Below are 26732 nucleotides of genomic sequence, written 5' to 3'. Positions count from 1 at the left end.
TTGTAGTACACTGTGACAATCAAAATGCAATACACTTGACGAAACACCAAGTCTATCATGAACGATCGAAACACATAGATGTGAAGATGCATTTCGTGAGAGATGTGATTGAAAAAGGAGATGTGATCCTTGTGAAGATAGCATCAGAAGAAAACCCTGCAGATGCTATGACGAAGTCACTGCCGTATGCTAAGTTCAAGAAATGTTTGGACTTAGTTTATGTGGTGGTTGGGAATTAGCCAAGGGGGCTAGGATGGAGAGCAACATTCAACATGAAAGAATCAAGGTGGAGATTGTTGAAGTATGCTTCTATCAGATTGAATGAGAATATAGAAGAGATCAGATCGAATAGTACAGATCAGATGAGCTCGGTGTTCAGATGAGTTCATGGTTCAGATCGAATACTGGGATCAGATCGATGTGATGACCAGATGATTCTTCGGATGAGTTCATGCAGATAGATTGCTCGAGTATTGTAACTTGGTTAGAAGTCATATGAAGTTTTCGTAAAGCTGGAAGCTTGCAGGCAGATCGATGCAGATCAAAGTGCGGGAGCAGATCAGACTGATGAATGAAGGCTTATCGGGCTGGACCATGTTGACTTTATAATTGGGCCTTAAGTTACTGTTGATCTAAAGCCCAAGATGAAAGTCGGTGTAATTCTCTATATAAGCAGATGGAAGATGGCCGCAACGAACATAACAGAAAATCAAATTCTTCAGAATATATTGAGAGAGAAGAAAGAGAGATTTCGAAGGAGAAAACTTGGGCGGAGATTGTGACGGGAAGATTCAAGTATCAATAGCTTGAATCGTGTCTGTATCTAGCATTAAGAGTTTTCTGTTCTATCTCTGTAATAAGCTCTATTCTTGAGCTTGGATTGTTCTGTTGGTGATTAAACATCGGTTGTGTTGCTCTCCCGTGGACGTAGGCAAATTCATTGTCGAACCACGTAAATACTTGCGTTGTTTATTGCTTTTGCGTGAGTGTTTGAGTTTGATCTGTGTGCGTTGATTTTATCAGTGTTTCTGGGATTATTGTTCTTGTTTGCTTGCGAAGAGATGAATTCTCAGAATACCAAATTTCAGATTGATTCCTAACATTCATAATATTATAATCTGTAGAATAATTCGTGCCAAATGTTTCAAATAAATAAATAAACACGCATACTTTGCATCAAAATTCCTCTCAAAATCTGGTTGATGCACGATTTTATACATGTGACATCCATTAAATAACTAGCTAGAAGACATGCACAGAGATTTGGAATATGTACACTCCCTGACTCACATTCATATATTATTTTAGAAATTAATGCAAATGCAAGAGAACCCATATATATAGAGGTCGAACTTATAATTAATACGTAGCTTTCATGATTCAATTACATGCATAAAAAAAATATGAGAAAGGATCGGAGGTACGGATTAAATATTAGAAAATGGTCAAATTGATCTTTCCGTGTTTTTTTTTTATTTTCATTTTCGAACTTATTAATATCGTAAAATATTGATGTGACAGCAAAAAATTATGGAACAGTTCGATGAAATAATATCAAAAACGTAAAATTATAAGAGAAAAACAGAGTTACGAGATTGAGAATTAGACGACGAAAAAAGAAAACACGACGGTTATTAGATTCTTGGTCGGCCGGCCCATGTGAGAGGGAAAAGAAAATGATTAAGTGATGGGTGTGACGATAATGGTTGTTTGGAGGGAGCTTTTCTCTGAGATTTTAAGGTCGAATGTCACGGTTTGGGATGGACTCAGCTTAGACAATTGAGACCTCTAACGCCCAAAGTGGGACCCATTTCCCACTTTATGCTACCTATAGTGGGCCCTTCTTCCACTCTATTTAGTCGGATCCCATCATTCCAGTTTCATGTTTTCATAAAACTATTTTTATATTTATATAATATATATATATATATATATATATAAATTCAACATATATAACGTACATGTTGTAATTGTATTCCTAAAATTAATAATATATAAATAAAAAAAAGATGTTTAATTTAGAGAGACATTACATTACCAATTATATTAACAAAAGCCTTATATACTATGCTTTCTTCATCGCTGCCCGAATATTATTTATAGGTCTTTAGTGAGCTTCTAGAGTCCAAGACAATATAATGTAGCGTTTGGAAGAGTTTTTAGGCAGCATTTTTTAGCTTTTTTTTCACATAATTTTGAAATTTTGTGAAAGAAAAGTTGAGAAGTGCTTCTTAAAAGCTCTTTCAAACACTATCTAAATATTTTAAATGACGATAGTAATTTATTTTTATACGTATATTGTAAGGTGAACCCATGCACGAGACACTCACATTTTAAGGGGTTGATTTTTAAAAATTGAAAATATTTCCATGAATAATAAATGTAAGAGATTTTTACTTTTAAGTTCTTGCTAGCTCACACTTAGTGTGATACCCGTGACCAAATCTATGATATAATAAATAAAAATATCTTTGTAATAAAAATATCTTTGTAAATTTAGTTTATCTACTTAGCGAAATAAAATTAAGATTTTTAATTTTAGTTTTATTCTAAATTTTAGTTATCGTCTTAACATATAGTTAGAATTTTTAAATGAATTTTATATTTAAAGAAACTTATTATTTTCTAATTAGTATTATTTTAAAAATAATGATTTATCTTAATTGTCATATTAATGTGGAGTTATTAGTGTTTAAAATTTGTAACCGGTTTTGTAAATTCATAATCATTATGATATTAATTTTTTATTTTTAATTAAAAGCTTTTATTCATGTTTTGGGTATAAATTATTGCACAAAATAAAGTAAAAACCTCATTCTTCTAAATTTATATATTTAATTACAAGAAAACACATTAACTTGTGGGAATATATACATATATATATTATTATTAGCTTATTTATATTAACGTATCTTTATAATTTTTAACAAATTATTTATATATATAGTTAAATTCACATTTATTAGAATTATTAGTTAGTCTTCAAATCATAATTTAATTATATCGTAAATAGTCATTAATTTCCCTAACTTTTTCTCTACCCACTAACTTACGTTTTTTTTGTTTATCATTATTTATATTGTTTGCTCTATAAAATCTCAAAACCACTTTCATTTTTGAAACACAATTTAGAGAATTTGGGAAAAGCCTTCTACATATTTTTGGCCATGGGAAATATCCGTATGTCTAAGAGATACATGCAATTTTGCATTTTGTAGAAGTTAAGGATGCTTGAGGTATATAATTCTTAAGTTATGTCACGAGGTTGATCATAGATGATGATCCGCAGTAGTTTTCCGCTATACGAATTTGAGATCGAAGTAAGTGGGCTTCTACCTTTCTTTTGTGTGATATAAGTTTCTACACTTATATTTATTTTTGCGTGTGAGTTAAGTTTTATAACATAAATACTTATACTTTTGAAAATTCGATCGGCATGATAATATTCGTTTCATTTTGATATATATATATATATTATTTGTTGGTTATTCGTGATATTATTTGAAGCATGTTAGAATTATTTGGAAATATTTGAGATGCACTGTTAAGAGTCGATTTAGAAATGGTTAAGGAATTTTCGACGATTTGATTTGATTTGATTTGATATGGCCCTGATGCGGTGGATTATAATAACCGTTCCTTTGGCCTCGCCCCTTAGAGGAGTAACATATAGGGGACTGATCAGTAGAACCACGGAAAATGAGATAATTAACAGTGCAATATTTGCTTCGTATTTGTTCGAATTCAGCATGCTTATTTTGTTTCGAGATTATAAAATATACATGAGTACATGTAAATATATTTTGGTGTTTATCGTGCTCGATCGGCCCCCATTTGCTGAGTGTTTCCCAAAACACTCACCCCCTTACTTTGCTCCCCAGATAAGAACGAAGATGAGTTAGATGACGAAGAACATAATAAGTTCTGAGGTTGGTGAGGATGGATCAGTTCAAGTTGAAAAAATATTTTTACTTTAAATTTCAGTTTCGCTTCCGCATTATTGCACTTGTGTTTTGTTCTCTGTAAAAACAGTTATGGTTTATGAAATAGACTGGTTTTTGGCAAGACTTGTACTATGAGGCTTGTTGTTTCAATGTTAAATTGTTAAACAACGCCGATATCAACTAGGCCCGGTTTCGGGGCGTGACACTTAGGGGTGCAAACGAACCGAGCTTGTTCGTGAGCTTTACGAGCCCGCTCGATAAATATTTGATTCGTATTCGAGCTTATCGAAAATTTCAAGCTTTTCAAACCATAATATCCGAGCAATAGTTCACGAATAGGTTCGAATGTTTCGAGCCGAACTCGAACTCGACTTTTATTTCGAGCCGAGCTCGAGCCAAAATATTTGAAATTATCGTGCTTCGAATCGAGCTCGAACTCGAATATACTCTTATCGAGCAAAATTCAAGCCTTAAAATGTTACCATTATTCGGCTCAATTCGGTTCGTTTGCATCCCTATTCACACTCGCTCATTCAACCCCTTATATAATATTGTATGGTAAATCCTTTGGAATTATGTGGTTGGTATTGTTGAAGAAGCAAAAGGGCCCACTCAAACTCCATCACACCAAAAATTAAACTCAATTCCCATGCATATATTTTAGCCCTACAACTTTATATAAATCATCATCTCCTCCAAACCCTTTTCCCACAACACCTCCCTTATTTCATCTTCTCCCTAGCAAATTCCACACACAAAGGAGGACAACAAAAAAGTCCCTTATCTTTAATTTTTCTATCTGCTTTCCGAGTAGACTTATGCATAGCCAATATTTAAGCTAGTGATCACAGAGTTTATACTTTGAGAAACAATATAGAAAGAATATCATTACAATGTCGGATCAAGACATGAGTTTATCCGTAAACGGCCAGTCCCGGGTGCCTCCGGGATTCCGTTTTCATCCGACGGAGGAAGAACTTCTGCACTATTACCTCAGAAAGAAAGTGGCCTACGAGAAAATCGATCTTGATGTCATTAGAGATGTCGACCTCAACAAACTTGAGCCCTGGGATATTCAAGGTATCTATATGATCTAAATACATATATGAATCATTTTATAATTATCTCCAACAAATATATATATGAATCATTTACAAATTTCTTTTTTTGGCCAGAGAAATGCAGAATAGGATCAACCCCTCAAAATGACTGGTATTTCTTCAGTCACAAAGACAAGAAATATCCGACCGGTACTCGAACTAATCGGGCCACTGCTGCGGGTTTCTGGAAGGCCACCGGACGTGACAAGGTCATACACAGCAATTTCCGGCGAATTGGGATGCGAAAGACTTTGGTTTTCTACAGAGGAAGGGCTCCCCATGGCCAGAAATCAGACTGGATCATGCATGAATATAGGTTGGATGATCATGTCAACACTCATCATGACTCCAGTACTGCTAATGTAAGCTAAGCTACAATATTTTTATTTTTTTTCCCACCAAATATTACTCCATATTCTTTACATCTTATGATATGATCCCCCTCTAGTTATTTTTTTGACCTTTGCACATACCATTCAAAAGTATCTGACCTTTACGAGAAGTATACACATAACATAATACTTTACTATGTACATTTATAAGCTACGTACTTTATTTGATGCCAAAAAATTACAAATAAATCATTTGATCTCGTATCTCCAAATATATACTTTATTTCTTGAATTTGTACCAATTCCAAAATTTTCTCCTATCATTTCCATCTTTTGTGTCAATGATTAATCCAAAGGGTTCAAAATAAATACCCAAATTTGAGTTATATTAATCTTTGAACTTCATTTCTCCAAAAGCAATTAACCTCACATGGCTCTAATTAACAGAAATATATGGTACTTTTAGTACCTTTTTTACATAATTATTATGGAAGTTTTAGCAAATATAAATATCCATAACATATTATAACATTCTTGAAATAAAAACATTGCAGCAGGCTCCAAACAATAATATAACCGGAGACTCGGGGCCGGAGGAAGGCTGGGTGGTCTGTAGGGTTTTCAAGAAGAAAAACTACCACAAGGCATTAGAAAGCCCGGCCGCGCCGCCGCACATCATGATGGCGTCTTCGGCGGCGTCGATCTTAACCCGAAACCACCAACAAAACGACGTAGTTCTGGACCACCTGCTCACGTACATGGGAAGATCGTCTTCTTCGTGCAAGCAAGAGAACGAAACGAACAGTGGGGCCCTCTACTTACCAAGTCAAGATCCTTCCGGCTTCGTGCACCTCCCCGGATTAATGGAAAATCCAACGGTTCACAACATCCTCGCCGAAATGGAGTCGTCTTCTTCCGTCAAACCCGATATCGAACCGAGTGATTGGGTGGCGTTGGACCGCCTCGTGGCGTCTCAGCTCGACGGCCACGGCGGCTCCAAGCAGTTTCCGGGATACGACGACGACGACGAAGATTTCTCGTTTTCATTCGGCAATAATATTAACAACACCGGTGACATACAATTGCCAGCCATGCATAATAATACTTCTGATCATATCTCCGGCTCCGACGCAGATTTCTGGGGCTTTGCCCGGTCGGCGTCCTTGTCGTCGTCGTCGACGGATCCACTATGTCATTTATCTGTATAATAATTATACAAAATATTTTAGTGGGGTTTTTTTTTTTTTTTTGAATTTATGGGGTCGTAAATGGTGATGATAATAGTAATGATGAGAATGATGACAATAATAATTCGTTAATACATACGTAAGTACGTGAGAGGTTACTGTATTACATGTGTATTAAATTAAGGGTGATTCGGAATATTATCTTATAATATTGGGTGGTGTTTAAATTTTTTTCAACCATAGTATCTTTATTGTACCTAATAAAACATGCATTTCTGTTGCCGCATCGTTGTCAACCAAACAAAATGCATGCTACTAATTTATTCTGTTCCTTTTACTTTGTTAAGATTTGTTTTTTTTAAAAAAATTTATTGGATTATATATATATATATACACACACACACACACACATAACTTATTAAAATAAAAAAAAATGGCATGAATTCGAAGTGAAATGTTCATGAAACTAATATATTTTAATTTATTTCAAAAGTTTGAAACCCATGCGGGGGGAAAAAAAGGCGATCTGTTACTTTTCCAAGGGAATATACTTAATACAAACAACATGGTTTTTGTTTTTTTTTTTTAATTTTAATTAATTATAGTCATTCGGGATAAAAATGGTTTAATTAATTTTATTTCAAATCCATGGATTTCAAATGCATTTTTTGTTGTTTAGAGAAGTAACATCATCAACATCAAATCCATTTTTTTGTGTTTATATGGTAATTCATGATAGTTATGATGGATTTTAAGTTCATCCAATAAAGTGGTGATTTGAAATCTATTTTACTCGGTATGTAAATAATTAAGTTATGAATTTGAAATTTTTATATGTTTCATTGTTAGCACTCAAATTATAATAAAATCCATGGATTTGAAATACTTCCATCCAAGCACTTTAAAGAAAATATGAATGAAAAGTTTAAATTTCTTGCGTTTTTTCAGCATTTGATTTTTTGACCTCTTAAACAAATTTTTTTTTTATAATAGTGATTATGATAAGATATATTGTAAGTGATGACTGATGAAAGATGGATCAAAATATCAAATCGTGTCATCGATCGGAACATTGAGAAATTCTTGTGGCTGAACTAGAATATAATAGCCAGTGTCGATTTGATCGATGATATTTTAGGGTTCTTAGTCTCGAGAAATTAACGCTAATTAATGTGTGATAATAATGTTTTTGAGAGAATATAACGCAAATATCTATCATTTATTTTTAAGCAAGTTATAATAAATTTAAATAAAAAAATTACCCATAAGACTATAGATATTAATATATAAGTTTTTTTTTATTTTCTCAAAATATATATATATGCAATTTTTTTTAATAATTCAAACTTTATATGGCAATTAATATTAGTGAAATAATTTGAATTAGTATTATATATCAGCATACAACTACAATAAGAAATGATATATGTTAAAAATAATAAGAATTATTTTAAACATACTTAGACGGTGCTTGCAACTTCTAAAAATAAGTGATTATGGATTTTTTTTCTTAATAAATAAAGAAAAAAATCTATAATCACTTATTTTTAGAAGTTGCAAACACTACTTTAATCAGTTGTACACTTCAAATCGTAATTCAATTTTCCATTTAATTAATGGTGCTCGAGTTGAAGCCAAATCATACCAAACCAATCAATATTCTACCTTATTTTAATTCGAGAAGATTAATGTTTGCCCAATATTCCTCTTGCGTATCAGTTACATCAAAACACATTTAACGTGGGCAAAGGAGTGTATATATTTGTGTGTATCATATTATATTATGAATTTATTTATTTATAGTATAAATATCTCGTCAAATTTAGAATCATTCAAATTCATGCACTAAAAAACTACAAATTCGTTCTTATTGATCGATTTAATAAGAAAAGTAGTATTTATCCTATCCTGTCGTTGATTTTCCAAGTGATTTGATGGAAAGATGCATTATTCCTGTCTTTGAATTTCAAGCCTGTACGTGTTTGCAATTGTTACGTCGAATATTTGTAACATAAATAATGTTTATTATCCAGTAATATTTTTTTAAAACAAAAATTTTTACTCAATGCAAATCGTTTTTATTTCGTAATTAACCAATTAAGCTCAAATGTTGAAACACGAATTGATCAACCTTTTTAATTTTGGTGATTCCGGTTCGACCCAAGAACCTCCACAGGTCTTGTAGTTAATTTAAAGGGAAAATAAATTTTTGTCACTGAATTTTTCTATTTTAGGTTTTTGTTTATAAAGTTTCATTTTGATATACTAATTTTGATCTTTTTGGCTTCCAGATGATTTCATCTGATGCTGGTTAACACGACATTGAACAATATTAATTTTGACTAAATTGACCAAAAAAAAAAAGTGAGTTGTGGTATCAAAACCTAAAATTAGACGATTTAATGGACAAAAATATTATATCATGATAATGATACAAGTTTCTTTTCGATGGATCCGACATTGTTTGAGCGTATAATATATAATACTTCCAAATTATATGACTTGTTGGGGACTAAATTTAAAAAGAACATGAGATTTATTTGTATTGTAATTCATTTGGCCACCACCAAAATATAAAGGTGGGGTTTACCGACAGAGCCGTCTATAGTGGGAGATTAAAGAGTCAAAATGCTATTCATTTAAGAAAAAAGAGAGACTTTTTAAATCATTTGATAAGGAGAGAACTGGAGGTAGAGGTGTCAAAAAAAGTTATGGGTCGGTTTATAACTCGTCGCAACCCATCATTAGGTAGGGCGGGGTGATCTATCTTTTAGGCGGGTTGAAAAAACACCAACTCAATCCAACCCAATCCAACCTATTTATTTTAGATGGTGGGACGAACCAATCCAACGGGTCTATGTATAATTTGACGGATTTTGGCAAGCCAACACGCAACCCACCCTAACCCACCATTAGATGAGGCGTGATAGGCCCGGCTTACCTTTTACGCGGGATGAAAAATTGTCAACCCAACCCACTTATTTTGTATTGCAGGACGGATCAACTCGATGAACCTAACTCATTTTGACATATTTAATTGGGGGTAGAGTTGGGGGAGGGGGTGTTGAGCCAATTAGTGTGCACAAATTAAAGAGGACAATATGACACTGATTTCTCGTGTTTCTTTTCAAAACTGTGACGTTTCACTTTCTTTCACCCAATTGATGCCTACATTTTAACGCATAACCTTTACTAATAACAAACCCACCAATATTCTTCACCTTCGTAACTACAATTTCATCAAATCAGGCAAACTATTCTTTACTTCTTTCACTTTGATTTGATATCCTTAAGAGATGGAATTTGGTCGGAATATAAATTTTTATTCGTGATAGTACTGATATGATTGAAACACAAAACTCTCGTGAAACTAATTATCTCTTATCCGAACTGACTTATATTATTTTTTCACTACAAATATATATCGAAAGTGACGTATTCTGATCCAAAAGTTATAACTTTGGATACAAAAATTAGTAAATTGGGTTTTTGGAACATAAAATTTTCTAAATTGGATTTTTTTATTAGCTTTTTTGTTTCTCCTCCTACAATTGATGACCCACCCAGCTATAGTAATGTCCTGGAGGCAAAAAGGCTAAACGAGCAGCTGGAAATCTTTTTGCCTGATTTGGACTTGGGAGCCATATGCAAATGATTGCACTTTTCAAAATATATAGCTTGTGAGCTGAAATATCACAGACCCAACACCAATTTCTTAAATTTAATTTAATTTGCTGACTATTTCATTGCAGGTATTTCCACATCCATTTTGAGCATTTGCTAATCATAGTATAAATTTCTGTTCACTCAATAGTTACCAAATATCTAATATCTTTTCCTTCACCCAAACATATACAATATTCAGCCTAAATTCGAGTGTATTTCCCATTTTTGGAAAAGTGGATAGGAGAATATGGTGTGAATTTGATTCTGAGAAAGAATTATAAAATAAGGATGCATACATATTTCTGGGAAATGAAATATTTTCCGAATTTATGAACAAATATCCCTTGAGGTTCAGCTTCAAATTGATGTCGAATGAAGGCATTACAAAATACATTATTCATTCCTTTTGGTATTAATACAACAAAGTCAGTACCAAACTGATTCATGAGCAGCACCAAAATGTAGCTCGGTATCAGAGAACATAACCAATCATCAACCCAACAATGAAGCTTTCATGCATCATATGCTTTGAAGTTTCCCTTTGCGCTGCATAGAACCGACATAGCGAATTCAACATACAAGAGAAGAAAACATGCTAAAGTAAAACAAGGGCAAACATAATCACATTACTAAAAAATTGATCAGCTGATGTAGATAAGAATAACATAAGATCATTCAGATGAGTATTCCGTGCATTCGGTAGCACATAACCTATACCTATTTTTATTTTTTAGAAACATTGGAGGTGCAGGGACTTGAACTCGGAACCCTTTCTGAGGGTTCGGGAAATGCAGTTTTATACAGCTCATCAAGAAGCATCCGCTGATAACGTACACAAATCCCCCAAGATCTGGAAGCTGGACTAATGCCAAATAATTTGCTCATTCTTTAATGAGCATATCATATTACAAGTAGATGTCAGGCACGTTAACATGTCTACATTGAAGAAAATAGGTATGACATTCTTATTTCCGACAACAATTTTTACAACACGGGTGGGATTTATCTGCAGCGAGTGGACTTACAACCAATGACTATGTTTGACACACAGGTCGGATCCGTCGGAATTCAGTCATGAACTGGCTCAAGTTAAGATTCAAAGGAACTATTGAACTATGTAGCTAGGAATTCTATACAACACATCATACAAGTGTTTCATCAAGTCAAAAATGAAATTTGAAAATGGATGTACATGAAAGTAGACTTGTCTTTCCAGGACGCTGGAACTAAGCTTGGCCAACTATAAATCATTATACTGCCTAAAGAAGTTCTTTTAATCATAAATTTCAAAATTTTACTCCCCTTTGAGCCAGGGTTGCTGCTGATATAATCATACATCGTGTCATCTGCAAAGACCATAAGATATCATTGCAGAAAATAAACTACAGGGTTTAATATGCCAGTTTTCCAAGTAAAAGCTTCATAACTGGTGATATACTGTGATCAATAATATCTTTTGAATGCAGAACACCGAATCTACTCAAACCATAAATATGAATTCTGTATCAAAATTCCTAGCTCTGTTATTTATCCTCTAAACTTAGTCAAGAAAGTGCTTTCAACACATGAAACAGAACTCCATATGCTAGAATTCAGCACAAAATAATATGAAACGAGAGTCAGAAACGAACCAAACAGTGAGGTCGTGGCAGCAAAGTTATCAACTTTCCTTAATGGATCAAGTACAAATGGGGCAAAGCACCAATCCATTCTCATTACAATCACTGCATCTCACAACCACAGTCCCCTTCGCTTGATCTACTTCCGTCTCCATTCTTTCACTCGCCATCAACACAGTTTTACAACTCCCGTTACATGTAAAACACGGCAAGAACCTCACACCCCCACACCCTTCACACACATGCCCCACTCTCACTTTAGGCAATCCCTTAAGCAATTCCCCTAAAGAGCCCTCCTCAAGCATCTTTATCACCTTCTCAAATCCACCTATATATCTCCCTTTCACAAAAATACGGGGTGGTATCAGTTCACTACTTTCTTTCCCCTTCATCAATTCCCTTAATTCATCTCTGAAACCTTTATCCATGGAAATATCCCTTTCGCAGATCAAAATTCCCATCCCTTCAAATGCTGATCTTACGGCATTGCAATTTTCGAAAGTGGTCCTCACTCCTCTCAATGTTGTGGAATACATGACAGCTTTATTCTCCCCATTTGGCGGGCAAATCATTTCAAACCGATGAAGCAAATCTCCCACGCAATTTGAAACCTTTGAGCCAGATGACTCTCGCACAGGATCACTGATATTAGGGCTGACGTTTTCCTCTTGAAGTTTCCAGAAAAGTGATTGCTTGGGGAGAGGAGAATCAGATATTTTGGAAGGAACAAAGGGTGAAGAAAACCGGAAGCTGGGAATGCGGTCTGAGTCCAGGCCCGACATGAGATCCCACGAGTTGATAGTTTCGAGAGGCTGATATCTAAGTGAACGGGGTTCTGAAAGTGGGCTAGGGAAGAGCGAGCCGAGTGTGCAGCGCGGCGGCGGGGTTGGGGTGGGAGGAACGGTGGCCGTGGCCGTGGCAGTGGGAGAATGGCGGTGGGCTGACTGCGGCGGGTCGAGACTTAGCAAACCGTAAGTGGTGGAAGTGAGGGAGACAATGTGGTGGCTGAAAGCGGCTGAGCCGCCGATTTGGGAGAATTCTTCGTCGTGGCTGAGCAGTGCGGATGAAACACAACCCATTTTCTTGGATTTTACAGTGTGAACGTGAGAATCCTGAAACGATAAATTTCAGATTCAAGAGAGAGTGGGAAGTGATTAATTAAAGAGGAAAGGCGAAAGATTTGGTTAAGTTCATTCAATTTTCAAATGTGAATGAACTGTTCCCAGGTGAGGATTTTAGCGCTTAAATTCGAACTTTTTTTTTTTTTTGAATATAAAGAAAGATGCCGAAATTGCATTCACACGGTACATTAATTTCTTTCAACTTTAAGATTCAACAACTCATGTTTTTAATGGGTGATGAAATGGGAACTGAATTGGTTACCTTACGATTGGTAATTTTTGTTCCTAGTTTCTAAGTTTCAGTCCTAGAGAACTAGACTCCAATTTTTTTTAATAGAAATGTTAAAAGGATGGGACCTCCGTATGAGTTACAAGTTCATTTGTTAATGCGAAATTTAAATCGAGGGATGTGCACAAATAAGCATAAACTTGAGGGAGAGAACAACGTGGCCCAACCCTCAGCGCTTACCCCACAATATTTCATTGGACAATATATCACACACGAGGATCGAATTCGTAACGCCGAAAAATTTCTTTCAACGTCATCTCAATCATTACCAACTCACATATGTCCATATGAGCTAGAACAGGTCGTTGCAACTCATTGTTATGCGGATCGGCTTGTTATTTTGGTCGGTTGTATTTCAATATTATTTCGTTATATTTCATCACGATGTTTAGTAAGTCAAGTTGATATCAATCTTATCACTCTTTCTTCCATTTATCTTAGCATGAAATAAATATTTGGATAATGCTATGTGTACATAAAGTCTTATATAGAGAATTACACTCTCTATAAATTAGGAAAGTATAAAATTATTTTAAAATAAATTTATTTTCAATTGTTTGGCTTCCGCAAAAAAACTCTTAACGAAAATATTAATATTTTATTATTTATTGTGCAGTTTTAGGGGCGTCAAAATTGAACCCGACCAGAGTTGACCAGAAAAGTATCGAATCAAGGTTAAATTTTTGAGGTTCGGGTTGGACCCGAAATATTTGATTTTTTTAATTTCTAACAAAATAATGAAATACACATAATAATAATAATCAATATATTTTGATTTAAATACATAATAACAAAATCTCAATTATATAGTTGTATATAATTTAAATTTAAAAGTTTAATTGTACGAAATTTAAAATATACTTACTACACAAATAAAAATTATTTTAAAAATCAATGTTTTATAAAATAATTATTACATATTGAAAATCTATGATACAATATACATTTCTTTTTCAACCATACAATATATAAAAATATATTAAATATTTCTTAATTAATCTATAAATAATTACAAAAACTTTTTAAACATTTCTCAAACCAAACCCGAATAAATCAATAGCGACCGACCCGAACTCGACTAACCCGATCAATCCAAACCTAATGATTTGATTTTTTATTTTGTTTTTTAACAAAATATTAACTATTACACATAATAATAAATATATTTTAATTTAAATACATAGTAATAAAATCTCATTTATATATGATTTAAATTTGAAAGTTTAATTTTAAAAATTTTAAAATATATTTAGTAAAAAAATAAACAATTATTATTTTGTTGAACTCAGTAAAAAGTTATATATATTTATAATTATTTTTTAAAATTTTATAAAATAATTACTTTTGTTGAGCTTGGTAAAATTAATTCTAAAAGTAAGTAATAAAATAAAAAAATAATATTTTAGTGAAAAATTTTTAGAGCAAGACAAAGAATTGTAGATTGAAAAGAAAAAAAAATTTGAAATAATTTTGAGATACTTTTCTAATTTAATATGACGTGTAACCTTCTATGCAAGACTCTATGTACACATAGCATTATCTTAAATATTTTATTCTTTTGGTAAAATATTTTTTGCCTCAGCAATCATCCACGAAACCTATAAACCGTTTAATTATCAAATACGTACCCGAATATTTCAATGTCATGATCTCTTGTTTATATCTTCTCCTATATATAAAAAATTTGTTCCTTAGACAGCTTAATTATCAAACACCTACCCGAATATTTCAATGCCATGATCTCTTATTATATTTTCTTGTATATGTAAAGAATTTGTCTATTAGACATAATTTTTTTAAACCAAAATTGTCCTTATGTGATATAGATATTATACTTTTGTTATATATATATTTTTTATATTTTGATATTTCAAATTATAGTTTTGTCTCTCAATAATTTTCACAACTATGATATTACTCTTATTTAAATATAAATCAAATCAAATTAATTACAAAAATATTATATAAATACACGTACATCAATACACAATATAAATTATACACCGAACCGTCATTATTATCTATTTGAATCGAGATTGTGCACTAATTGCATGCGGAAATCAATTGTTTGATTTGTTTTTTTTTATTATTTTCTCGTTGTTAATTATAAGATGTAGATCACATAATACGACAAAAAAAATCTATATTTTAATTACTTGAGTTTATATCGAGAAATGTAAGTTGTTTGCACCGTTGAAAACTATTTACTATATTTTACATGGGACCAATGAAGCTTTCACTAATTCACTGTAACTAGTTAAAGGCCCAAAACCACAGTTGTTTTTAGTCACTCAAATAAAATAAAAGGAGATTGGGAAACTAAAATTACAGAGACCAATATTGTTTGACCAGTCCAGAGGTAAATGCACCCACCACCACCATCACCACCACTGTCACTGGTCCCTTTACCAAAAAAAAAAACCAAAATAAAAATAAATAGAATCTGGATCCCCACTGCAACTGCACATGTCTTAAAAGTTGATATATATAATAATAATCCATATGGAAATATTTCATTTGGGAATAAATTGATTCTATCGAACTTATTAGATCATATGTGATCCTTATATTTTTATAAAAATTGACATATTGTTGATGATTCAATGGTTAATATTTGACCACATAATGAGGGAGAAAATATTTCAAATGTAGCATAAAATAATCCCTTATTATACATGTGTTTTTTGACCAAAACAAAATGTACACATTAAACTAAGTGAATCTCAATATTCTTGTCACAATTTATTATTATATGCTCTACAGTTTTATCATATAAATGCTCTGTTTTTATTTATTTATTTATTTATTTTATATATCTGTTAATTAATCTTCAGTGGAGAATACTCCCAAAAAACAAAAGAGTGAAAATCACCCAACGAATTTGTACCTGGTTCTTCTTCTTCTTCTTTTTTTTTTTAACGAGTTCACTAGCATTATGACACATAGCACGTGAAGGCATGAGGAGAGTCAGCAATTATTAATGAGCAAAAATAATGGCACGTTCAATCACAAAGCCCACTTATTTTCTTTTCTTTTCTTTTCTTTTCTTTTGTAGATAGATGGGCTTGGATTCCTATGTGACAGCTTTCTTTCATTTGAAACTCTCTTTTTTTCTTTTTTTCTTTTTTTTTTCCTCTCACATTAATGTCCTTTAGTTCCTCAATTTCTGACACCAACCCACTTACTTATTTTCTCTTGATTCCAATGCCACTACAAAATACCTACGCTTATAAATTGGAGCCTCTTCACTTTTACCTGTCCACTCAATTTACCATTTTAGTCCAAAAACACAACCACAACCACAACCAAATAGGAGTACTTCCATTTCTTCTACTTACATTATTCGGCACACAAACTCATTAATTACAATCAGCTGAATCACACTCTACACAACATTTATTGTATTCAACACAATAATATACATATATAAACCTCGTCTATATATTCAATAGTCGTTTGATTTGTTTTCACTAGCTACTTTAAATTATTAATTTTAATATCTACTTATGGGTATTTATTATACATTAAAAAAAATTATCCATAACTTTCGTTTTGTTTCCAATTGTAAATCCTGCGAATGAAATCACATAACGTGACAAAGGAATAAACGAATCTGTGTGTTGTATATTGTATATATAATTACTCTTTTACTCTATAAAGAAAGCCAGCCAGCTGCATATTCTTCCTTCACTTCGTACGTACAACTTCTCTGCAAACTTTTCCATGGGAAAGACGGGAGGGAATTATTCATGGTTGACAGCAGTGAAAAGAGCTTTCAGGTCTCCAACGAAAGAAACTGAGAAGAAAAGCTGCAGAAGGAAAACGGAGCATCAAAATCAGCAGGAACAAGAAGAAGAAAAGGTGATGTTTAATTTCTAAAAATCCCATCTTTTTTTTTTTTTTTTTTTTTACCGCTGGCATTGTAATTTGGGAGTGTATAATCTTTCATTTGGATTCGTGGGTTTTGTGCAGAAGACAGAGAAGAGGAGATGGCTGTTCAAGAAGCATTCTAGTAATATTGTAAATGAGGGAAAAGTGGTTGCAACAGATGAATCCGTGTTGGCTTCCGAGCATAGACATGCCATAGCCGTGGCGGCGGCCACGGCCGCCGCGGCTGAAGCTGCGGTGGCGACTGCTAAAGCGGCGGTAGAGATAATCAGGTTGACTCAGCCGACTTATAATGCCGCTTCGTTTAAACAGCATTCTGCGGCCAAAGTCATTCAAACTGCATTCAGGGGATACTTAGTAAGTCATTTACAGACTTCGTTTACTTACAATATTAAAGATGGTAAAAATTAAATGGGCAGTGTTAAAATTACAAAGCCTTTTAGGAATATCTGAATATAGTTGTTTTGCAATTGATTCATAAGTTTTTGAATTCAAATTTGACTTTGTGGTTCCTATGGAGGTTGATAATAATCGATGTGACTGAAACTTTACTATGAATGAAGATATTATTCATCATCAAACATTAGTTGATTCGAGACTTCGAGTTGTAGGAATGTTGGTTCCATTGAAGTTATAAGTTATATAGACTTTGAATATTTTGAATGAAGAATACAAGTGTTGAAGCAGCTTTCCATGATAATAGACCAAAGTCAGCGTCAGATTACTCAAAAATCAAATAATTTATTAGCCGATTTGACACATTATAAGCGTCTAGTTCCCTTTACAAGTGTTTAATTTGAATGAATGTAGGCGAGGAGAGCTCTAGCAGCGCTTAAAGGAATAGTGAAACTTCAAGCTCTAATAAGAGGGCAGAATGTAAGAAAACAAGCTAATATGACAATGAAATGCATGCAAGCTCTCCTTCGAGTTCAGGCCCGAGTGCGTGATCAACGTGTCCGGCTTTCGCATGATGGAGGGAGAAGATCAATGCCCGGGGAAACAAACCGTTCTATGTACCTCAAAGACATAAGAAACAGGAGGTCCATGGTGTGTTTTCTTGATTGATTTGTGTATTGATTTTTTTTTAGATACAATGGTTTGATTGTAATTTGATGATGCTTATTTTACAGTCCAGAGATGGAAGCTGGGCCACTGATGAATGGAGAGACTGCCCAAGTACACTCGAGGAGCTTGATGACATTGTAAAAGCCAGAAATGAAGCTGAATCGACGCGTGAAAAAACACTGGCTTTTGCTTTCTCCCAACAGGTTTCTTGTCTATACATTTACTTTCAGTAAAATGCCAGTAGCATTATTAGAAAAACTTATGAAGTATGGCTCAATCATAATCTTTATATGTTAATAAGAAGTGATGTAATACTGAGAAAGTGAGGCTATACAAGTGCTAAATGTCTCATATTGGCTCCCAACAGGTCTCTGTCTGACTGTCTCACTAAGGTTTTTGTATTGGTAATGCAGCTCACAACAGGTTCGAATATTGATAGTCAGTGAAAGTCATTTAGATTGGGCCATTGTTGGCATTTGTTTCTCAAAAATTTTGTAGTGTTACATGTCTTATACGAGATTTGTGGTAAAATATGGAATAACTAATAAATTGGATGGAGTTTTCAGGCTAATTTTTTGGGATTGAAGTTTGTTTTAAGGCTTATGACATGAGATACATGTAGAAAGTGGGCAAACATTAGTTTTGTCACATTTCGAGGTCCATCACACCTTGGTCAGAATTTGACCAAGATTTGCTTACAAGAAGTATTGAGGGTGGCCAGTGGGTCATCACCAGTTTTGTTTTTATTCTTTCATATATAGTTAAATTTTGTTGTCTGGATATATATGCCATTGAGGTGTAGAAAGAAGTAATAAAATCGTAGTACTGTCGTATCAACTAGAATACAATCAAATACCAACCATTCAAAAAGTCGACTTCATGCAGATGAACAGATTTTAACCATCTTCATAGTTCTTGAATGAACTGTTCTGTAATTTTCGAGTGTGATTCGACTTCAGACGACTCTGTTTTCATTGCTTACCTTGTCTATCTCTTGATCCGAAGGGTTTTAAAAACCATTTCTTTGTTTCAGAACAAGATATGGGATTCCCATAGGAATCCATACAACGAAGGCGAAAAGGAGCTGGAAAACAGAGAAGGTTACCTTGATAAGTGGACAACAGCAACAAAGCAATGGGAGATGAGCAGCAGGGCTTCAACAGATCATAGAAGAGACTCCTTCAAAACGGTCGAGATGGACTCGCAAAAAACCACGTCCACATATTCGTCGACTAATGCTCGAAAATCAAGCTGCCAAAGCCCACTTCACAGACAATCTATCCCACATGCCGCGGTCTCATCTCACCATAGATCATCGTCACTTCACAATATTACTCAATCTCCTATAACCCCATCCGTTGTATCGAAACCACGACCCCCACAAGTTCGTTCCTCGAGTCCTAGATGCCTAAGAGATGAAAGCAGCTACTCAACAGCAAATACCCCGAGTCTACGTAGCTCCATGCCATGCTCAAACAACACCATGATGCCTAATTACATGGCTAGCACCGAGTCAGCAAAAGCCCGGATTAGATCACATAGTGCACCAAGACAAAGGCCCTCCACTCCCGACAGAGATCGCGGTGGAGGGTCTGCGAAAAAACGTCTCACATACCCCATACCAGAGCCATACTATGCGAATTTAGGATTCGGTAGCTTTAACCAGAATCTGAGAAGTCCAAGCTTCAAGAGTGTAAAAGCAGGCTATGTAGGGATGGAGCAACAGTCGAATCATTCATGTTACACAGATAGTATCGGCGGAGAGCTTTCGCCATGCTCGACCACAGATCTTCGAAGATGGTTAAGATGATAAACAATATGTCCTGATGGGAATTAAGTTTCAAGCATTTGTTGCAATCTATGTACGTGAGAAATAGAAATATGATGGCTTGTAAAATGTTCTTTCTTTGAGACTCTTAATTCCTTATTTAGTTAAAAAATACAAAAAAAACAAAAAAACAAAAAAGAGTGATGCTATTTTAGATTTGCAACGTTAATATCTTTCCATCAACTAGATATGACTTGGTTTGCCTAAATCTGGAAAATAACTCTAGTACGCACAAATATTGTACTTCATTGATATATTATTTAAACCAGTCAACAAATTAAGGTAATACAAAAAAATAAAACAAAATAAAAACTTTCTTCTTCTTAGAACCATGACCGGAACAGCTGTACTTCTTAATTCTGGTGCCCAGGAAATCGAAGTTATTATCTTTATTTTTTGGTAAAGAAGTTCGTAATCCTTAAAATAAAACAAAATATGACCACAATATTTTTTTATGAAACGCTTAACTAAGGTCTGGAATATAAATAGACAACTTAGTCACAGTACAGTCAGTACTGCACGTAAATTAAACTACTTAATTGATATAAATTAAATTTATTCTCTATTTCCAGTTTTCAATTAAAAATTAAACACTCATAGTTTTAAACAATCAAATTTCAGTGAAAATGGGCTCAAACGTAACCTTTTCAACATTAAATTGTAAAGAAACTTACGGAAAATTGCTTTTCTCGTTCGGTAAGTTTGTCATATTGTGATTTTTGTCTTTTATGTTTTCATGTTTTAATTTTAGTATGCTATTTTTATTTTTTTGGCAATTCTAGTCCTTTATCTGAGTGGCGCTGATGTGGCACCATTGTAGTACTGATGTGGAGTTGAAATGTATATTGCCAAGTAAACATTTTCGAAGAAAAAAAGACTGAAATTGCCAAAAATCAAAACATACATGACTAAAAGTAAAATATAAAAAAACAGAGGACCGAAATCGCAAATTGACAAATATACATTATCAAACTTGCAATTTTCTCATAAACTTATCAATGTTTTTTTTTTTTTTTTCCGAGGAGATCAACTTCAATATTGTACTTGCAGATCAACAGTATGTTCTATCGGTCAAAGTTTGACCAATGAGCGATTGAGGAGAATGAATAACCGAAAAGAAATTAATTTTGTCCATTTTTTTTTTTTGGTATATTAACTTATCAAAATTTGATTTTTGTAACAAAAATTTGTAATGTTCAGTTATTTTGTTCCAATTGGTGACGTAACAACTTGACATGTCAGCATTTTTCGATGTCACGTCAATAATTTCTGGTGCCACATCAGCTCTGCATTTGGACCAAAATAACCGAAACTAAAAGATAATGTATCAAAATCAAATTTGAAAAATTAATGGATCAAAACCACAAAATAAATAAGTTTACACTAAAAAAATTATTTTCTCATAACTAGAATTTGACACTTTTAATTTGTTGATTGATTGATTCATGAGTTTAATTAACATTAAATCAACTACATTAATAATGCTTGACCCATCTGTCCATTTCCTTCAATGGAATTCTTAAATTAAATCCTATCCAAAAGCTCTTGATTCTCACAATATTGTATTCAGCCTACTCATGATCCCTTCCTTCCACCAAATCCCTATATTAATCACAAATTAATTCATAATCAAAGCTAGCTATTATTAATTATTAAATTAAACATTATTTTTCTTAAACTATTCAACCGATTTCTTCTCCCATATATCCGTGGGATAATATAATAAGCCATATTCACATACAGCAAGAGCTCAAGAATCTGCTACCAAAAGAGAAAGAAACAAATTCAACCACAAAACCAACTCTAATCAACTAACAATTAGCACAATATATCAAATCGAATCAATCAAAACGTATATGTGATCTTATCTCGCAACGACGCCATTAAATCTCACAGTCCCCTTGTGTTTAAGCAGAATCTTGAGCTGAGCCTTTTGACACTCGAGTTTGTTGCTCAGATGCTTGCTACTTCTGCAACCAATTGCTCGAACCACTTTCGGGAACTCGACGAACCCTTTGATCCCTCTTCTTATGTGAGGATTCTCGGCTTCAGGGGACGATCTTTTCTGGATTACCGCCATTGTATGAACATGGGTTTCTTGTTTTGCTTCAGAAGAAGACGATACCAAAGATGGTTCGGCTCCCATCTTTTTAGCTACTTCCAGCTCTGTGAACTTCTCTTCTAACAGTATCTTCGCCTCGGCCAGCTTCATTTGAACTCTCTCTTCTCTGATAACCTCTGCCACACGCAGCATTTTCCTTTCCTCTTCGATACCTTTCTTCAACCTCGATATCTCTCCTTTATCGGACGAAATTTCTTTGGCCAGCTCTTCGCATACTCGCTCCAATGCTTCTCTCCCCTTTCTCTCTTCCGACAGCTCCTTAGCTAGCCTCTTGTTCAAAGACTCTGTTTTTTTACGTTCTTTTCGCTCAAACTCTAGCTCGGCTTTCAGCTCATTGATCTGCGCCTTGGCCATTTCGAGCTCGGATTCCATGAAAGGCTTGATGAACGTCAAATCCCAGAAAGAAGCGGCGATCTTACGCGATGATATAGGGAGGTGGAGCCTGTGAATTTGCTTCTTGTTATCGGTGGAGCCGTGTTCTTGATTTTGTTGAGAAATATAAAAGGGATTTTCGTAAAGTTTCCAAGTGGGACGAGAGCATGAGGTGGAAGATTTGATGAGGAAATTGGTATGATGATTGTTGTGTTGATGAACACAAGTGGAGGAAGTTTCATGGCTTCTTATCTTCATCTTCATCATCACCATCATCATCTCCTCCATTAACATGGGGGGTTGTAAATCTTGCTTTAACTCAATCGTTTTTGGGTAAGATTGGATGCCTTTTTTCTTTAGAAGAAACTTTAATATTCGTGGCCACCAATAATAATAATATGCATCACTGATTTCTTTTGCCTTTGTGCTCTGTTAAGTGGAGTAGGGCCATGTATATATTTGATCGACAGACAATTTGAAGAGGGGGGAGAGGGAAAAGTTACGTGCATCACATGCTAGGTGCACCTCTTTCTGTGTATTTAATGACACCATATGCATGGGTGAATGGTGGGAATGAGGTGGTCTCTTTGAAATGTCAACATCCCTTTCGCTTTTACTCTACATACACTAGCTTTTTCGTCTTTTATTTTGATTTTCCATTTTTTTTTTTTGGTGATGATTATGTTAATGTTTTGTGATTTGGGATAGTGTAATATGTTCATTTTTAGCCAACTTTGATTAAGTGATCAGTTCTTGAAAAGGTTCAACAAAAATCAAGTTACTTTAACTTAGAAGATATGATCCATTGAATGAGTGGAAGAATTGTGATGATGATATGATGGTAGTTCGCTGGCTTCACTTTTTTTGGAACCATTTTTTTTGTTGTTGAAGTTTCGAGTTGGAGCTTAGCTCTTTAATTTTTTATTTTTTATTTCGTTTAAAGTTATTTTAAAATTTCTTATCTCATGAAAAAAGCTTATCAAACGCACACTCACTAGGGACACCCTCGCACTAAAATGGTATATTTTGAACCGTTTGCATATAAAGAAGATAATTTAGAGTTATGTTACATTAACAATAAGAGTTACAAATTATATTTGAAATTATAAAATTATTATAAATATATTTTTGAAATCGTTTTTTAAATATAACGTGTAACCATAATTTATAACATAATCGTATATATTTATGATAAAATGATCATATATGTTCCAGTCCGAAGCAGTTTGTCCCATATCAAAGAAAAGACTTATACCGTAACATGTCTAATCATTAATTACATCAATTTCCCACATGGATGGTCTCCTTGCTATCACGTCTTCTTTATTATAGAATAAAATAGTTGTTCCAACATCAACTTTTCATTAGTGACTCAAATTATTAAGGCTAACTCTAATTCTATATAGTATTAAAGCTTTCTGTCATTTAGCTTCAATTTTTTCCATATTAACTCACGGTAATTTAGTATATATATATACACTAAAATATTTAAAGGATGTGCATGTATGATGAAAAGGATCCCCAAGAAGGCTAATTTATTGCGTATTAATTGGACCACTGTGAAGCAAACAGGACTTCGCCAGCGGCAACTAATAACTGTGCCAATTCATGCATGGGATCATGTTTAAAGCATAGGCATCGGGCAGTGTTTTTTCTTATTTTTTTATTTGTCATGAATATATTATTATATATATATATGTTGAATTGGGAATTTACTGATATGTTTTTCTTTCATTAATGTTTTCAATTTAATGTATTTTTTGTTTTAATTATTATTATTAATATTATTTATCTAATTCTATTATTACACATATAAATATGTGAGTTCATTTGTTAATTTACTTGACTATACTTTTTGCTTTATTACATAATTAATGTGTTTTTCTCTTTCAATAATTTATTTATGGGACTCTTCATTTAAATAATTTATTTAAAAAGTATATCATGCACTCTTTCAAATATAAAAAAATACTATTAATATTCTCTTTATTTTAACCATATTTTCTAATTTATTTTATTCGATTTTATAATTCACATATGAACAAACAAAACTCACAAATTCTTGATTAATTACTAAATATCATTAAATATTTTGGATATACCAGCAACCTTTGCTAATGTGTATGTTGTTCAGTGGATCGAGGTTTATTTTTTTGGTTTGCAGGTTTTAAATCTACACTTTGGTAATTGGCTAAATGAAGTAGAAATTCAACAAGATGCGGAAAGTTGTGTGTGCAGTTTAAGTTATAAATTGGGAGAAGTATTTGGAAGTTGAAAACTTTAACTAAAAGAAAGCAACGAAGCTGAAAATAATCTTAAAGTAAAGACAATCACCTGACATATTTACCAAATAAAACAAGAGCGGGGAAAACCATATTAAAAAATACTTGTTTAAAAAAAAAAATCAAAACATTCGTAACAAATCACGTATTATCTTTTTAGGTGTCAGATTTTTTCCAAGCAAACCAAAACGCACATTAAAAACTGGGGAAAAAATTTTATGTACAATGTGTGAAAATATCAAGATAAAACATTCTTTGTATATTTTTCTTCGTTTACGAGCATGCAATATTTAATATCTGAAAAAAACAACAAACCTATGTATATGTTCGAGTTCGTAGATTTTTAAAAATCCTCGAAATATATTGGGGCGAGTATGGGGATGTTATCCCCATCCTCAAACCCGTATTGATGATGATGATAATAATAATAATAATAATAATAATAATAATAATAATAATAATAATAATAATAATAATAATAATACAAAAATATTTTAATTATCAAATTTTATTAAATGTTATTAAATCTAAAATATTATAAAAAAATTAAAATTAAAAATATTATTATTATTTCGTTTATATATATTTTTATACATTATATATAATACATCCGTTTATGATAGTATAGTTTTTTATAACATAAAAATATTATTTGAATTTTATTCATGTTATGTACACTTATAAAATATTTATATTAGGCTATATAAATAATATATAATTTATTTTGATAAATTTAGAAACAATATATAATCTTAATAAATTTTTGATACACAATATTTTCTTTAAAATAATAATTTAGATTTATAAAAATGTTTTGTATTTAAAATATTTTTATTAATTTTAAAAGTTAATATTATAATAAAAAATTTGACCGAAAATATTTTGGATATAGGTATGGGGATGGGGACTTGGTCCCCGCGAGATGGATATGGAAAATCACTGATAAGAAATAATGGAGATTGGGCGGGTATGGGGATCGGGTTTGAATTCGAGAACGAGGATTGGGAAGACATCCTCGTCTTCGACCCATCCCATTGTCATCCCTAGATGCATAGAATTGCGATCGATGGGTCTGTCGAATATGGTCAGTAATCTTTGTAAAGAATTAATTTTTAGGTTCATCTATTTTTCTAGCATTTTCGTGTGTTTTTAAGTTGATAGTAAGCTTAAATTATTGTAAGCATGTTGAATCCATAGGATGTCATGAATTCGTGGTATTTAACATGTACGCATCCACTTAGCATTCAGTTTTCTCCTTCGCTTTTCAAATTTTTACTCTAAAATTTTGTCTTCTTTATATGACATCTTTCTGTTCTATTGGCTTTCTTTTTTTACTTTTTTTTACTGGAAGTTGTGTCATTTCTCTGACACTATTTTTTCAACTAATTAAATGCATATAACTGTCTTCCTCTGCTTCTATTAAAATAAATAAATTAGAAGAAAAGCAAAAACAAAACGAAAAAAATTGTTAAGCCAAATTTAGAAACCAACCATTATTGCATAGTTTTACATTGTCAAAGACACAATAATCACTCAAAGAATATCACTGGGACTTCTTCTGTTTTCGCAGAAACAATGTCGTTCATCAGTTGAAAAATTGATGTCTCTTTATTACATATTAATTTAATTTTCTTCGTTAACATTACATCAACTAAAGGTATGAGAATTCTCAGCATCAAATTTCATCGTAATATATAAATTATTCTCTCTCTTTCACCTTAGGTTTATCGGAAATCATCCGACTAAGTTCGTGTTTTTCGTTCAGGTAGGAAGCACTTTTCGAAAATTTAAAATATATGGCTCTGCACCAAATACAAACACCTTGAAAACCCTGCCTTCGTTACCAATATCACAAGTGCATACACTCCTAGCAACGCCATCCATGTCGGTGATAATGGTAGGTCAATCAACGCACTC

The 26732-nt window shown here is 33.0% G+C and overlaps 4 protein-coding genes across 5 annotated transcripts; 2 read left to right on the top strand and 2 right to left on the bottom strand.

The window, feature by feature from the left end:
* Nucleotides 1-4681: 4681 nt before the first annotated feature.
* Nucleotides 4682-6654, top strand: LOC140873767 (NAC domain-containing protein 12). 2 transcript variants are annotated; one of them, XM_073277010.1, is made up of 3 exons: nucleotides 4682-5024; nucleotides 5120-5406; nucleotides 5934-6654. In XM_073277010.1, the coding sequence occupies exons 1-3, from the start codon at nucleotides 4838-4840 to the stop codon at nucleotides 6582-6584; spliced, it is 1125 nt and encodes a 374-aa protein (XP_073133111.1). In that variant the 5' UTR covers nucleotides 4682-4837; the 3' UTR covers nucleotides 6585-6654. The 2 variants fall into 2 exon arrangements, with proteins under 2 accessions (XP_073133111.1, XP_073133110.1); XM_073277009.1 differs by having other exon boundaries at nucleotides 5931-6654.
* A 3937-nt stretch (nucleotides 6655-10591) lies between these two features.
* On the bottom strand, nucleotides 10592-13024 carry LOC140873804 (uncharacterized protein At5g39865-like). The gene is made up of 2 exons (XM_073277061.1): nucleotides 11861-13024; nucleotides 10592-10775 (listed from the first exon to the last, which is right to left on the bottom strand). The coding sequence occupies exon 1, from the start codon at nucleotides 12925-12927 to the stop codon at nucleotides 11908-11910; it is 1020 nt and encodes a 339-aa protein (XP_073133162.1). The 5' UTR covers nucleotides 12928-13024; the 3' UTR covers nucleotides 10592-10775; nucleotides 11861-11907.
* Nucleotides 13025-16627: 3603 nt separating this feature from the next.
* LOC140873755 (protein IQ-DOMAIN 18-like) lies at nucleotides 16628-20146 on the top strand. The gene is made up of 5 exons (XM_073276994.1): nucleotides 16628-17119; nucleotides 17231-17503; nucleotides 17957-18193; nucleotides 18277-18414; nucleotides 19245-20146. The coding sequence occupies exons 1-5, from the start codon at nucleotides 16982-16984 to the stop codon at nucleotides 20019-20021; spliced, it is 1563 nt and encodes a 520-aa protein (XP_073133095.1). The 5' UTR covers nucleotides 16628-16981; the 3' UTR covers nucleotides 20022-20146.
* Nucleotides 20147-21536: 1390 nt separating this feature from the next.
* On the bottom strand, nucleotides 21537-22942 carry LOC140873789 (protein BRANCHLESS TRICHOME). Its single transcript, XM_073277039.1, has one exon. The coding sequence runs from the start codon at nucleotides 22825-22827 to the stop codon at nucleotides 21904-21906; it is 924 nt and encodes a 307-aa protein (XP_073133140.1). The 5' UTR covers nucleotides 22828-22942; the 3' UTR covers nucleotides 21537-21903.
* Between the last annotated feature and the right edge of the window lie 3790 nt (nucleotides 22943-26732).

This window comes from Henckelia pumila, unplaced genomic scaffold (genome assembly GCF_033568475.1).
Source record: "Henckelia pumila isolate YLH828 unplaced genomic scaffold, ASM3356847v2 CTG_80:::fragment_1, whole genome shotgun sequence".
NCBI classification, from domain to species: Eukaryota; Viridiplantae; Streptophyta; class Magnoliopsida; order Lamiales; family Gesneriaceae; genus Henckelia; species Henckelia pumila.
The sequence above is the reverse complement of the archived record's forward strand: the minus strand, read 5'-3'. Positions and strand labels throughout refer to the sequence as shown.